The sequence below is a fragment of the Malurus melanocephalus genome, unplaced genomic scaffold (genome assembly GCF_030028575.1).
Source record: "Malurus melanocephalus ecotype Western Australia unplaced genomic scaffold, MMel_1.1 scaffold_750, whole genome shotgun sequence".
Lineage (NCBI taxonomy): Eukaryota > Metazoa > Chordata > Aves > Passeriformes > Maluridae > Malurus > Malurus melanocephalus.
The window spans coordinates 86,954-102,175 of record NW_026623982.1 but is presented as its reverse complement, the minus strand read 5'-3'; the positions used below and the strand labels follow the sequence as shown (position 1 = coordinate 102,175).

The 15,222-nt window shown below is 43.3% G+C and overlaps 1 protein-coding gene across 1 annotated transcript in view; it reads right to left on the bottom strand.

The window, feature by feature from the left end:
- The window catches only part of LOC130584705 (probable RNA-directed DNA polymerase from transposon BS), a 107,993-nt gene extending 93,509 nt beyond the window's left edge, over window positions 1–14,484 (bottom strand). The window contains 1 exon segment of the mRNA XM_057384837.1: window positions 13,975–14,484. Within this exon segment, the coding sequence (XP_057240820.1) occupies window positions 13,975–14,484 (510 nt within the window).
- Window positions 14,485–15,222: the final 738 nt, after the last annotated feature.

The following is a 15,222-nucleotide window of genomic DNA, read 5'->3' as shown; positions in this document are numbered from 1 at the left end:
AAAAAAGAATATGTCAAAGGAAAATCTATCATAATGGCAATTACATGCATTTCTTCTAATTCAGATAATTTTTGCACAATTTCTCCGAAGTGAGAGCAAGACAAGCTGGTTTGCAATCTGAAAGGCAGTAGCGAATATGTTCAGTAAAGACCATCTCAGATCTTCAGATACAGCCTGTTCACAGATGCTAGAGACTGAACACCAGACAGCTTTGTGGAGGGGGATTGTGCCCATAATATGACCTAAAATCCTACCATGCTTAAAAATGCTCAAGCAAAAACCCTCTGAGAGTCTCTCTGGGCTGCCGTCCCCACAGGCTCAGCAGTTTAAAGCAAGAGTTTAAGGCTGGTTTGCAAAAGTCACACCTACTGATTTTAGTTCATACCAAGTCATGGGTGTTATTTGGAGGGCAGGGACTCTGCCTACCAGCCTAACCCTTGCATCACCCTAAACCTTGCTGCCATTATTGTTCCCTTGGTGTTGGAGAGGTTTGGTGGTGGCGGCTGCAGTAATACAGCAGTGGGCAGCTTTTTTTAACACACAAACCTGGTACAAGAAGCAAGGCATGCMCACTAGACTACTTCATTCCTCCCATGGTGCAAGGAGGTAGCACTATCAGTCCACCTGAAAATAACAGAAAAAAAGCAGTTGGCTTTTGCTTCTTCCTCCTAGTTACAGATACCTTCACTGTAATGAGCAGCTCCATTTTCCTGACAGGGATTTTCAAAGAGACAGTGTATCTGTCTYGCCTCTCCAAGGAGCTTGCTTCCAACCTGCTTCTTCCACAACGTGTTTGCTTATGCGTGACTGAGCCAAATCTTGCAGTCATACATTAGCARTCGTAGCAGTGGGCTATCCAAAGGGTTACACTTCCCACTGCATCCTACTGAACACTGCTCTCTCCTGTCTGCACACACCTGGCTCCAAAGATCAGGCCCTGCAGCAAACACCTCTCATCTCCAAGTATTCATTMCTGGTTACAGGTTTCTCTGGTTGATCTATTTACTAATGAACTGGAATGTCTGCAGGACTTGGGAGCTACTTCTCYCCTTTGTTCAACTGTCAGTGTCACCATCTCAAAATGGAAAAGGAAGAAGAGTTATAATCTTTCCCTTTAGTATTTGTTTCTAGGAAGAAACACATTTTATCTGTCCTTTACTCCCAGCACTTTCATTCTGAATGGCAGGACCAGAGGCGAGCCTGTCCTAGGKCTGCATTGCTGTTCCTGGGGATAGCAAAGGAATGCATGTGCCAAAGAAAGGTGCGAGGCAAGAAGTCTAATGTACCCAGCACCCACCAAACTGCAGTGATCTACAATGAGTATCAAACAGGTCCTAAGGCCCAAAACATTTCTTGGAAGCCTTTAATTRCTATTCTCATTTTCCTTTCCCAATATGAAAACCTATTTCTCTTTTTTTTTTTCCTGTATTTCAGGCAGGCAAAATAAAGTGCTTTTAGGTATTTTGTGCACATTTTTGTTATAGTTAAATAAAACTGATGAGTCAATAAGTCAAAAAGTCAATATGGGACCAACCTATGAAAGGTGTAATGGAAATTTCTCTCAAGTTCCTCTAAGATTCAGCAAATAAAAAGGCTGTTTTTCTGATYCTATCAGTTTGCCTACATTATCAGTTGCATAGGAACTATACAAAACTTGCAGAATCCTGTTTCTGCATTAGCCATGAGAGCAGTGGCTCCAATTCCATAGCAAGTCCCCAGCACCAGAATGACTCCTGATGACTGCTGAACCACAGCAATTTGTAATAATCAAGTGTTGACTGAGGGCAGTGATAAAATCCCTCCAAAACCCAATAATATTCAAAAGTGGGTTTCTTATTAATATTTGTACTTTTGGTGCTTTTGCAAAGCTTTAACAGAAGCAGGTTTTGGGGCAGAAAACACAAGGAATGCCAACACAAGGCTTCACTTGGGCCCTTTTCTGCAATTTATGCGTCTCAAGAAAGGAGAGTGGCCAGTGCATGTGGGGGKATCAGGCCCACAGAAATAATGTATAAATATGTACAAATTGGTTGTCTCAGTTTTGTTCCAGGAACATGTGCTGCCTTTTCCAGGTGAAACAATGCTAACTTCTCCACATTCAAACAATAATCAAGTATTTAAATCCTTTGTCAAAAGAAAGCATCAGCAAAACAAACAAAAAACAAACAAACAAACAAACAAACAAACAAACAAAAAGAAAAACCAAAAAAAAACCAAAGGAGGAAAAAGAAATATGAAATTTTTCACTTCAGCAATATTTCAGCATGCTTAAAGGACTGCATAAAGGACTCCGCACCACCACCTTCATCTCTTCCTGCTGCAAGGACTCACAATCTTCAAGTAAGTGGTGCAAGAGAGATGTCAACACCAGTTAATCCCTTGTCATGTGAGAACAAGTCTTGAAATCAARTTTTCATCAAATTAATGAGTGCTCCAGAACCAGGATGAGGGGATCCACCMGCTTCAATCTGATCAGCAGCAATGAAGAAAAAAAAAGCTGAAACTTTCTAAGGAAGCAGCATTGATTGCAGTCTTGGGTCCTGTAAATGATGACCGAACTCAGCCCACCTTCACACATGGGAAATGCAAGGAAAACCTACATCAGGCCACAATACACAGACCACAGGACAAATTCACGTATAATTAAATGAGCTCTGAATACTGGAGCCAAATAGTAACACAAACATGGAAAGCGCTGCYGCAGCTGCTAACCATAGAGAAAGTTAATGTTCCCTTGCTCAAGCGCATTGTCCTGCTACCCCTGCCTTCTTACAACCTCTTTGGACCCCTTCACACTGGTTCCATGAAGCACTCTAGCTCCCAACAGTTTTAGGAGAGACARTTTAACTCAAGACAGCAGCTGCAAGGGGACATCTTCCCACCCATACAGAGCAGTTCTYCCAGACACAAAGGCCGAAATGGATCTCAATCACCCCAGTCCTGGCAATGCATCACAGCACAACACAAGTACCACAACAGCTGACCCAGTGCAGAAGAGCATTCCTTAAGTTTCCTCTTAGCCTGTGGCTTCTCACTGCCATTAATATTACTATGAAGAACATGCCACAAGCTTAAATTCATCACTTCAGCATGGTCGTTCAGGGAATGTGTGCAGCAGGAGTAATTGCTCTTTTCTCCTCAGCCTCTGCTCTGAATATTGAAACCCCAACTACAATGTAGTAACCAACATAAAAGTAACATCCAAGTGGCTGTGCAAGGTGTATGAGTTTTAGAGGTGAGTGATAAATATTCAACAGAGTTCGAGCTGTACATGGAGGTCTAGTTCTTCCAGGAACAGCTGCTTATTATTGAATGAGGGACATGGAGCTTCTGTGTTTCCACAGAATAGACCCAAAGTACAGAGACAGACCAGCCAATGCTCTTCATCTGATGTATACTTTCCCTTTTTGGTTTGCAATAACATGAACAATTAGAAGAGAAAGGGACCAGGGGATTGTTAAACTCACACCATGTAGGAATTACTGCTTCCCTGGGGACACATTCTCCATTAGAGTCACTTGGTGTCACAAAGGTCAGATGACTGGGGAACAACAAAGAACAGAGAAGGCCCAGCCAGGTCAGAGATGACATACTGGCACAGAAAGTGTTGGTTTACAAGAGGTCTTACTGGCTACAACCACATAAGATGGAATCCAGGTCTCACACCAGCTYGGCTGGCAGGGTCTCCCTTGCACATGTGGAGTAAACTTGCCGGTTCAGGAGGAGAAGAGTGGGAGGTGGATAGAGGGCACTGCRGGGATGGCACAGCAGCCAAAAGTGTTTGCTCTCAGGGGAGCTAGTCCTGCCCTAGTTTTTGTCTGGCAGCARAGAGGATGGTAACAGCAATGGTGTCAGGGCTGCAAAACCTCACCTTCTGTCTGCTCTTGCTGGAGTCATGCTAACAAGATTGTGCCTGCACACACAATAACCTCTGTTTGCTCTGCAGACATGCTGACAGTGTTTCAGATCAGCCACTTAGGCCCTATTTCACACTTAAGTGTTAATCTGTTCTGTATGTTCTAACATCTCCTTGCATTTAGAACTTCCTTCCTCCAAAGCACACTTTTCATTTGTTCTAATTTAATTTTTTCTATTCCTTATTGAATTCCGTGACCTAATAACACAGCAGTACCTTATAAACAGAAAACAGCAGTTAAATAATATTACTGCTCTTTCAAGAAGAACATCAAGAACTTTAAGACAATGAAGAGAATCTGTCTGAAACTATCTCTGCAGAGTAGYATATTATACGTCAAACATTCTGGACACCATGCTCTGTGCTGGGGGGCAGAGGGAGGACATTTGTGTGGACCAGTTGTAATCAGAAGCATCCCCTGCCAGTTTGGGCCCCAGCACTGACAGATGGCACATGATGCTTGTCAGCACTAACATAGCTAGCACARGGTTCCAGCGAGGGATAGGAAATCCACTTCAGCATTATTCAATGCCTTTGAATATAATCCAAGAGATACCAACCATTACTTCTCTCATGGTGAAACCACACCACTGYGCACTAACCTATCTTTATCACAGCAAGAAAAAAAGCAAGAAAACTCCCAGCAGAATCCCAGCTACAATTCACTGACAYCTAAAGGCCCTTGCAAATTGTACTTAAAGTTCACTGTTCCCTTAAATACATTTTGCTTTTATTAGCTATGGTCACTGGCTGGTTGCAGCTTCTCAGCCTAATAAATTGTACAGAGTATTTTATCCCATCAGTCAGAGCTGAAAACCACTCAAATGTAGTTTTAAGAAATCATAATTATGACACAGACTAGCAAAACACTTCTGTGCTGAAAGAGGAGTCCTACGAGGGAGGGATGACCTCAACAGTGCCTAGTCAGCTGTTAGCCCCACAACACAGCTCAGCTTCCACAACTCCACCGTTGTGCCCTCCAGACAGACCTGGACCCTGCCTGAACCACACATCTAATCACTGATCCAGGAAGGTCTTAAAGCCTTACACAAAGAAAATTCAGGACTGTTATGGGGAACACAACAAGATGACCACTAAGCTTTCACACTTGACTGGACAYCGCATTCTCTATCTCACAAAGCACAACCACCACCAGAGATCATGTGAAGTTAGAAAAAAAAAGGTCTAATAACTATCTGCCGTGCTTCAAGACATGTTTGTTTAGATACAACCTTCCTGGCCAATTACTATTTCATTTAAGTCTTTGTTTACCAATCTGGATTAATTTAGAGTTTGAAATACACAAGTTTCCTGCAGAAATGTCAATGCTGAAGCTCATGCAACTACTGGCATTCAAGCTGACTACATGTAACTGAGCTAAAAGTTATAGGACAGACTGTGAAGACTTAAAAGTCAAAATAATATGAAAATAAAACTACCATCTAAAGCCTCAAGAAGTCCTTTACTATAGCAGGCATGCCCAGGTATTTTTCCACGCCCCTTTGGCCCCTGACCCTAGTACAGCTGCCTCTCAGAGCTCAGCAGCTCTGCCCTGTTCCTGCCAGTTGCAGAGCAGGGGGATGCACTCGCTGCCTCGGCTGCAGCGGGACAGGCAAGGCTCGAGCTGGGCCGATTTCTCAGCCCACACTGTGCAGCAGGAYCCTCTCATCAGATGTGCTGCCTGTCCCGGCCCAGCTCCAAAAGCGAAGCCCCCATTACAGCAGAGCCTAGGGCCCTGGCCTGCCAGCGGGGCCCTGCAGCTGCTCCGTGCCTGCACACAGCACCTTTGCAGCCTTCAGCTTGGGCACAGCACCTCACCCTGTTCTGGGAAACAGGACCRGGACAGGAAACCTTAACTGCACCATCCTCACGGCGATCCCACCGTGCACAACAACAATAAAGCAGGAGAAATCCTAGAAATCCAGAGCCCAACAGGACAGTTTGTGACCCTAGAGAGCCCAGCTTGAGCAAAATGCTTCAGAGCTCTGCATTAATTTTCCTGTATTTAGTAAGGGATTTTTTTTTAAATTCAGGCTTCAAATCAGTTGATAAAGAGAAGTCATCCTAGAAGACACTCAGGTCTTTGCTGATGGGGTCTAATGATGTCTAATGCATTTATTACACGATTTTTTTTTCTTTATTCATCCTAACGACTGTATTGATCTGTTTACCACCAGCAGCAAGAGTTAGTGGGATGAATTTTTTTTTGTATTGCTCCATTCCACTACCCCACATTGCAAAACTTTAACTACATGTCTCCTTGAGACTGATTAGATTTTAAAGYGTTTTAATCAATAATCACTGTAAGCTTGAATGTATCCAGAGGGATGAGACAGTGAAAGGAGATTAGTGTGGCTAACGTGTGTTACATTCCCTTGAAGAAAAAGAATCCAAAGTAAAAACATAAGGAATGTTTAACCTTCATAAAAGGTGTCTAGTTTTGCAAAATTTTCACATCAGGCATGACAATTTTTGAGGGATTTTTTTTTTTTTTTTTTAACTTGATGGTGTGAAAAACGAAGTTCACTCTCCTGTGAAAATTTACAAGTTTAATAAATGACAATAGGGAACAGAAAACAAAAGGATACGGTGCCTGAGGGGGCACTGGGTGCTTGGCGATTTGCCAAAAGCACACCTGGTATTGACAGAGACTTCTTTAAATATACATTTTGCATTGCATCAGCTTAATGCCTATTTACAGGCATTTATGCATATTGAAACTTTTCTAGGAACTGTTTAACACAGATCCATTTTTTGAGAGCATGAGCAGTGATGATGTTTATGCTCCTGGGGTTGCATACATGTGATCCCTATTCTGTAGCTTTAGCAGATGGTTTTTGTTGACAGGGAAGTGTCYGTAGCAGGGGCCCCTAAAGGGTCACAACACCCCTGGCCTTTCAATGCAGATAATCCCATCYGAAGGYTGGGGCTCCCACCAGCCAGGCTCCTTTGYRCAGCAGAGGATGGATGTTCAATGAGCTTCTCTGACCAGATGGCCTCTCCACTACACATTCTAAAGCCTCTCCTCCTTATTCTTGGATGTCAGGGTTTGTGCTGATTTGTAGCCCATAGCCTTGAGGCTATGGCTACTATCCCATAGGTGTTGAGCTGGGATCCTTTTCTCATGCATTCTTTTCTCTTTATCTTATCTTTTTGGTCAGTGCAGCTGCAGCCAGGGCCCCGTTCAGAGACTTAGTGGCTCTCCCTGCAGCTTTTGTATAGTTTTGCTATAATGTGTAAAAAAAATCCTTCATGGGACTGTTTAAGTCACAAGCCATAACACTTCAGTTATCGTAAGTTAACCACAAGTACTCTAAAACATCAGCTGTATTATAACTGTATCTGAGTTACAGAAGAAAAACCAAAACCACCAGTGATTATTTCACCACTGTGTCTGCATAACTAAGGTATTTATGCAAAAAAGGCAAYGTTGTGCACATAGCACTCAATATCTGTGAAAGCCAACACTATCATATGTGTTTATAACAATGGCATTCAATAGTACATAGACCTTAGACAAAAATGTTTTCTGAAACCCTTGCATAGATATTTTCTCAATCAGACTTCCAATGACTTTTTTATCTTAATAAAGGAAAAAATGCTATGAAGCTGAAATTGATTGAGATACTTTATAGTGTAATGGTAGACTCAGAAAATAATCCAGGAAGGTTCTGGTTTGGGTTTTTTACTGCAATGTATAGTTCAGAAAGGAGGCACTGAAAAAAAGAGAATCATAGAATCTACTTGATGAGTTTCGAGAGCAAAAGTTTCCTTTCACTGATTAACTAACTGAAGGCATTTTTGCAGTTGGAATTGGGACAATGTAGACCAAAGAAACTCCTTTTGCAGCRTTTCTGAAAAAGGACATACAAGGAGTTCTGGAGAGGGAAGGGAGGAAGAAAAGGTCCCCTCAAAATCATTCACACCTGAGAAATGGATGTATACACTCTGTGATGGGAGGCTTGCTGAGGTGAAGGACTGAGATTATGGATTGGTGCCTGTCAAGCACCCTTCTCCCAGACAGGCCAGACGAGAGAGGCTCCCACCTGTGGCCTGTGAGGGTGGCTTGGCTCTCCCTGTGCGCAGAGTGTGGGTGCTATAGGGAAAATGGGCATGGAAAAAACAATCTGGKAAAAGATACTGAGATTACCTGAGAYCTTTGGTCAGAAGAATTTGAGAGAATGATACTGCACAGAAGGAGGTTTATGTGCAATCTAGTAGGTATCCCCCAGTACAATMTTTTTCCTTTCTAAATAATTGCCATGTATTTTAACTTTCCAGTTATTGTATTCAATCCTTTTGGTGATATACAATGCACTTATCTTGCTGTTGGTCTTGGTGGCTCAGGGCTGCTATTCTGTATTACATTCTGTAGGGCTCTCTCTCACCAGCCCAGGGTTTTGGCATGCGGAGAGGTGTTGGCAGGTAGGCTACAGACCAAAGCAAGCTGGACACGTGCCTGGGGAAAGACCAGTGTTTGACCCTCTCATTATTATTTCATATTCTCTTCTGCAGAAAATATCTAACAGTTCATTGGGGGTACAACAGTCATCTTTCAGACACCACATGAAAGAAATATCAGTTTGGCCCTCACTAGATTATGTGGGACAGTATGTTATTAAATATTGCAATTACATTGCTGGCAAGTGAAGACATTGATTCATTGCTTGTATTGAACTTGTTCACAGTAATGAAGGCATTACTTATTCTGTGAAGGCCCCTGCATTTTCTCTCACCTTTATTGATCAATGGTTTATAACTTTGAAATTATTTGCAATCACCTTTTAGTGATTAATGTAACATCTAGTCTTWAAAACAGTGCAGGCAATCAGGATCCATAGAGCAAGGCCCTGCCTAGTCARAAGTAGCATCGCTGGAACAGCTATCATTATATTTTACATTAGTCTATATTTCAGCACAAAAATTAGTAAAAGGGTGCAACAACACTAACTGAAGCACAGTCATCTCTCAGAAATAATTCTGTAAAACATGGAGGATGGTCTAAGAAGAATTAATGGCTGCTGCAAAATCTCTCTGTAATCTTTAGAAGAAGTGTATGGAAATAACTGAGAAAGTGTAATTCTTAATCAAAAGCAATGGGCATAGTTCTTGGCTCCTGCAAGACAACCAAACAATTAATAAAAGCTTAGTGGGGTGGGAAAAAGAAAGATGAGCTRAACATGATTTCAGGAGAGATGCACAATGTAGCTGCTAAACTAAAGGGAAATTGAAGGATGCACCTTGAAGGAGATGAACACTACTCAGGAACTGAGTTTAACTGAGTTTAAACAATTCAGCAATTGTTTAAATCGAAGAAGTTAATTAAGTTTTGATCTGTAATAGAGTTCCGTATAACCCACTACTTCACCTAAGCTCTATTCCACAAAGAAGTGGCAAAAATACCTTCAACAAACTAATATAAATAACAGCTTGCCACAGCTAGTTGCTACTAGAAGGGCCTGAATGAAGGCAGAGGGAGGAGTGAAGAAGGGGGAAGAGGGAGAGATGGAGAAATTAAGAGAGGGAAAGAGGAAGAGTAGGGAAGGAGAGAAGGGGGAGAGGGGGAGGCAGCAGAAAACCTGATATGAGACAAATGTGGCCATGCCTGGAGCTCTTCAAAAAGCCTCAAAATGGACAAGAAGGAGCCCTAAGTTATGTTAAATGGTTGTCTCTAGAGTAGCTTCATTTGCTCTCATCTGCAGGACAACAATCTATAGACATTTCATTCATGTATGATGCAGGCACAGTGACATTGCTCTGCTGCAGGTTAGGAGAGAGCAGCTTGCGTAACATCTGCAAATATGATTAACTTCAAAGAATATATGCTGCAGTTAATGAGTGATATCCCAAACAAGGCTGKTTTTTTATTTCTAATATATGGAAACAGTAGATAAATTTGTTTTGCTGCCCAGGACAACTTCAGAAAAATGCAATACTTTTGYAGAGCACTAGTAACTAGCTGGACAGTCATTTCTAACTGCAGCTAATCAGGACAACAGTGGTCCCTGAACAACAGCATTCACAAGTGTAAGAGGAAGGGAGCGTGAGTAGCACAATGACAGAAGTGCAACAGAGAGTGAGGGAAAGCACAGTCCTATCTTTTAGGAAGCTTCCCTCTAMACAGGGTCCTAACCCCAACGTCAGCTTTTTAAACTCCATCACAGTATCTGAAGCGAGGAGAGAAAGCATTTGATACAGGTATCAAACATTAAAATTTCCCCAAAGCCTGGATGGTCTCATTTTCTCCAAGGAACCCCTAGTCCAGTGTACTTGGGAGTTGRTTCCAGCCTGGATTCAGGTGGATTATCACCAATGCTTCAAGCATGGGATTGTCCTCACAGTTTTGTAGATGTTCTTTGATGCAAATGCTTTCGAGTAGCATTCTGATCTTTTCGGGGCCAATTTCCAAAAGCCCATATGTGTAGACAGCAAGTAGAAAGCTGGTGTCCTAAAAGCCCTGAAMCTGTGATGTGTGGAGCTTGTAACTAGAGAGGTAACCTCAAGGGGCAAAAGTAGCAGTGTCAATGAAATTATTCAGAAAATCCTGGTGAAGTTTGGGAAGCCCAGTAATTGCCTGTGATTGTTTTGAAGCTCTGTGACATTTATCTCCCTTTCTCTGAACACTTGGCATTGTCAGAGCGAGGCTGCAGGGCCACATGCTTTCACACAGCAAGCACAAGGAAAGTATTTATGCAGGAAGAAGAAACTGAAAAATTATCTCTTTGTGGTCAATACTTAATCTGGAAAAAAAACATATTTTGATAGAGCCTGAAGCTCCACTGGAAATGTTCACCTAGACACTGTACTACCTGTGCTCTCAGGGAAATCTGTTGATTCCCCAGAGGATGCTACTCAACTCAGCACAGTGCTTGCTTTTACTTCTCACTGCCAGCAGCAAACAATTCTGTGTAACCAGGAGTTCACTTTCCAGCGTGACAGACTGACCTAGGGGCTGTACACACCTAGGATTCCCCTGTGCTCTCAGCTATGGAGACACGTGTTTGCAGAGCAGGATAAGGGCCAGGCTTTCTTGGGAAGGGGCATTAAAGCACCCTGGTAGCCCTCACATGAAACATGCCCAGCTGGGCACTGTTTCACCAAGCCTTAGCAGAAAATAACCCGCTTACTSTTGTATGCCAGAAGCAGGAGAACTGGCTTCGAGCTTTGCCTAGGCAAAAGAAAGATGATAGGGGACAAACAGCCACTTCAGTRCTCTCCCAAGGGTGCCAGGACCTCTTTGTCCTTTTCTCCTCCCAGGGGAGCCAGAGCTCGGACCATCTCAGTGCTGCTGCTTTGCCTCTGAAGATGAACACCTACAGGAACACTAATTTTGCATTCTTATTCTTTTGCTTATGAATTGTCACTCAGTGAATGAAGGTACTCACATCTCCCAGGCTCTACATGCGCCAGGAAAAGGAGCTGTATTGCTGCAAGGCTCCTCCTCTGATAAATCTACATTATGACATAGTTTAAAAACAGTAACAAAAAAGAAATCAATCCAATGCCTTTAGGAAAGAAGAGTTGTGGCCTGCCCTCCCAGATGGTATGGAAGCACATGTAAACAGCATGGATCTACAAGAAAACAATGCAAAGCATTGCTTACAAGGGCAAGATTTTTGTYGATTTTTTGTGAAAAGTGAAAGTAAATGCAAGCACACAGTATAGCCAGTCATCTCCCTGCAACAACTTTATCTTTCTTGCGCTATATATACATAAGGAAAATTCTAATTCTAAATATATTTCCCTGACAGATATGTCCAAATCATCACAGAATAAATTAGTCATAAGCATGGTTCACGATATGTAACGAGGATTACACCAACATGTATAAACACCATGCCTCTCGATAAACAATGTAACTGGAGAAAAATCCTCATCTAAATGAAAACATCTGGCACTTTTACATTTTGTAAAAACATGGCTACCTGAAATCTCCCTTCATGCACTGGTATGTAGGACTTAGTACTATGTGCTGTTCTCAAGAAGTCTAAGACTGTTTATTCAAAACTGAGTAGTAAGGTTAGAAATCTGKTTTTTTAAGCAGTGCTTTCCTGTGGTCCAGAGCTTTGTCCCTTTTCAGGCAGTGACCACATCCATTTTTCTAGTTCACAAGCTACTAAATGATGAGAAAAARTGGTGAACCTGGGAGATGCAACAGCACCATCCTCTATACGTAAAAATCATACAAAGTGAAATGTGGCATCCAGAAAAGAAGCTACTGCAGCCAAGGCAGCCGGTAAAGGTGGCTGAGAGCACTCCATAATGGAGGGAACAATCACCCTCACCAGGTAACATGATTACTGACATTGCAGAGAGAGCTGAGCTGAAACTAAAAGTGGCAAGCGGGATATGTTCTAGAGTCACTGATGGAGCACAGAGCACTTCTTTCTCTGTCTGGTGCTGTGTTCCCTATTAAACCAGCTTCGAGCATGGGGAGGCCCTGGCACAGGTTGCCCAGTGAAGCTGTGGCTGCCCCTGGATCTTTGRAAGTGTCATGGCTGGGCTGGATAGGGCTTGGAGCAATCTGAGAGAGTGGAAGGTGTCCCTGATCAWGGCAGGGAGGTAGAGCAARGTAAGGTTTAAGGTTCTAAGCACAATATAGGATTCCATGATATGCGTCATGACTATTTTCTAATAGCACAAGTCAACAGCAGTGATTTGACAAACCTGCAGTGGAAGTCAAGTGTCTTGGTTTGAGACAATGTTTTCAGAGAAAAATATTACAGAGTAAATGTTTCCTCTTAAGTGAAAAATTTGATAATTTTTTCCCACCAATATGAAATAGATGTTCGGGCAAAAGTGAAGAGAGAGAGRAAAAAAAAAAAAAAAGTAGCTTTTTAATAAAATACAGTGCTGACAGGACACAGATAAAAAAGTAACTGTTAGATACTTAAAATTCAGGAACACATGCTGCCGCCTCCCCCACAGCCATGCGACCACGTGGTGTGGAGAAAAAGATGGCGGCTCCTGTCCCYGGGAAAAAGAAACAAAAAAAAAAGAGTCCACGCGGCCGCTCCAGCAACAGTGGAAAAAAACCTGATAGTAGTCCTCACTGTGGATGAAACAGAGGGTTCAGTGTGTTTTTCTGTCTCCAGCTTGGCTTCTTCCAGAGTCTGGGATAAGTYGGAGCCACGCGGCTTCTCCCTGCCAGCCGCCGAATTGCTCCAGAAGGAAAAAATTCACACGGGTCGGAGAAAARGGTGGCGGTCCAAGGAGAGCTGTCTGCCCAAGCTAACAAACCYGAGCTAGCTAAATGSCAACAATGTAATGCCGCTGCACACAGCAAGCAGRACCTCCCGCGGCACCAAGCTGAGCTCAAAAGGCCAGGAGCTGAGCTCCAAAAGCAAACGGCTGCGCAGCAGTCTTGGCTTTTAAACTGCCCGTGCTGCCTTTGCCCCTTCTTCTGGGTTGGGGTAAAAGGCACAGGCACCTTTTGGGCATACAAGCAGACGCAATATAGGAATACAGGATTGGCACAACATCAACCCAAGATATTCCACCCCTCATTCCATATTTATCGGCTTGAAGCCCAAACTAATACATTCTAACTCTAAAGACACACAAATATATATACATATACACATACACACATATACACATATATACATATATACATATATACATATATACATATACACATATATACATATATATACATATATACATATATACATATATACATATATACATATACGCATATATACATATACGCATATATACATATATACATATATACATATATACAAATTAGTGGCAGTGACATTCAGCAAGCAGTAATCATAGGCATCCCAACATTACAAGCAGTTTTCACTCAAAATCAAATCCCCCTGAGATATACRAATTTCTCCATCCTCCTKCATTATCCACYATGTCCAACCTGGTTCCTGAGCAAAGGCAACCCCACGGATGGGTTTGTCTTTGCTCGAGGCAGAATTAATCCACACATTCTTTCCTAAAAGACCTCTGAGATGTACTGCTGGGACCCTGTCTCCATCTACTGTATGCAGGGGTTCAGAYTGGGCAGGGCCTGCTYGGTTGGTAGAGTCTCAGGTGTTTACTATCCAGGTAGCCTTTGCTAGATGCTGTTCCCAGTTCCTGAAAGTACCCCCGCCCAGTGCCTTCAAGTGGGTTTTCAGGAGACCGTTGCACTGTTCCACTTTGCCAGCAGCAGGTGCATGGTAAGGGATATGGTGCACCCACTCAATGCCATGTTCCCTAGCCCAGGTGTTTATAAGGCTGCTCTTGAAATGAGGCCTGTTGTCGGACTCAATTCTCTCTGGGGTACCATGCCTCCAAAGGACCTGTGTCTCAAGGCCCAGGATGGTGCTACGGGCAGTGGTGTGAGGCACAGGGTAGGTCTCCAACCATCCAGTGGTGGCTTCTACCATTGTGAGTACATAGTGCTTGCCATGACAGGTCTGGGGCAGTGTGATGTAATCAACCTGCCAGGCCTCTCCRTACTTGTACTTGTCCCACCTTCCTCCATACCACAGGGGCTTCACCTGCTTGGCTTGCTTGATGGMAGCGCATGTCTCACAGTCATGGATAACCTGGGAGATACTGTCCATGGTTAGATCCACCCCTCGGTCTCATGCCCTCTTATAAGTGGCATCTCTGCCCTGGTGGCCTAGGGCATCGTGAGCCTATCAAGTTATAAACAGCTCCCCTTTGTGCAGCCCATCTAGGTCGATCTGGGACAACTCTATCTTTGCAGCCCAATCTACCTGCTCGTTGTTTCGGTGTTCCTCATTAGTCTGGCTCTTGRGGACATGGGCATCTACATGGTGGACTTTCACAGGTAACTTCTCCACCCGGGCAGCAATGTCTTTCCACTCTTCAACAGCCCAGATTGGTTTTCCCCTACGCAGCCAATTGGCCTTTTTCCATCTGTCCAGCCACYCCCACAGAGCATTGGCCACCATCCATGAATCGGTGTAAAGGTAGAGCTTTGGCCACTTTTCCCTCTCAGCAATGTCCAGGGCCAGCTGGAYGGTTTTGACTTCAGTGAATTGACTTGATCCACCTTCTCCTTCTGTGGCCTGTGCAACCTGTCRTTTGGGGCTCCATATGGCTGCTTTCTACTTTCGGTTCATCCCTACAATGCGACAGGAACCAGCAGTGAAGACAGCGTAGTGTTTATCCTCTGTGGGCAGTTGATTGTAGAGTGGGGTTTCCTCAGCACATGTCATTTGCTCATGTTTCTCCTCATCAGCAAGACCAAATTCTTCACCTTCAGGCCAATTTGTAATTATTTCCAGGATACCAGATCAATTTGGGTTTCCTATATGGGCACGCTGAGTAATGAG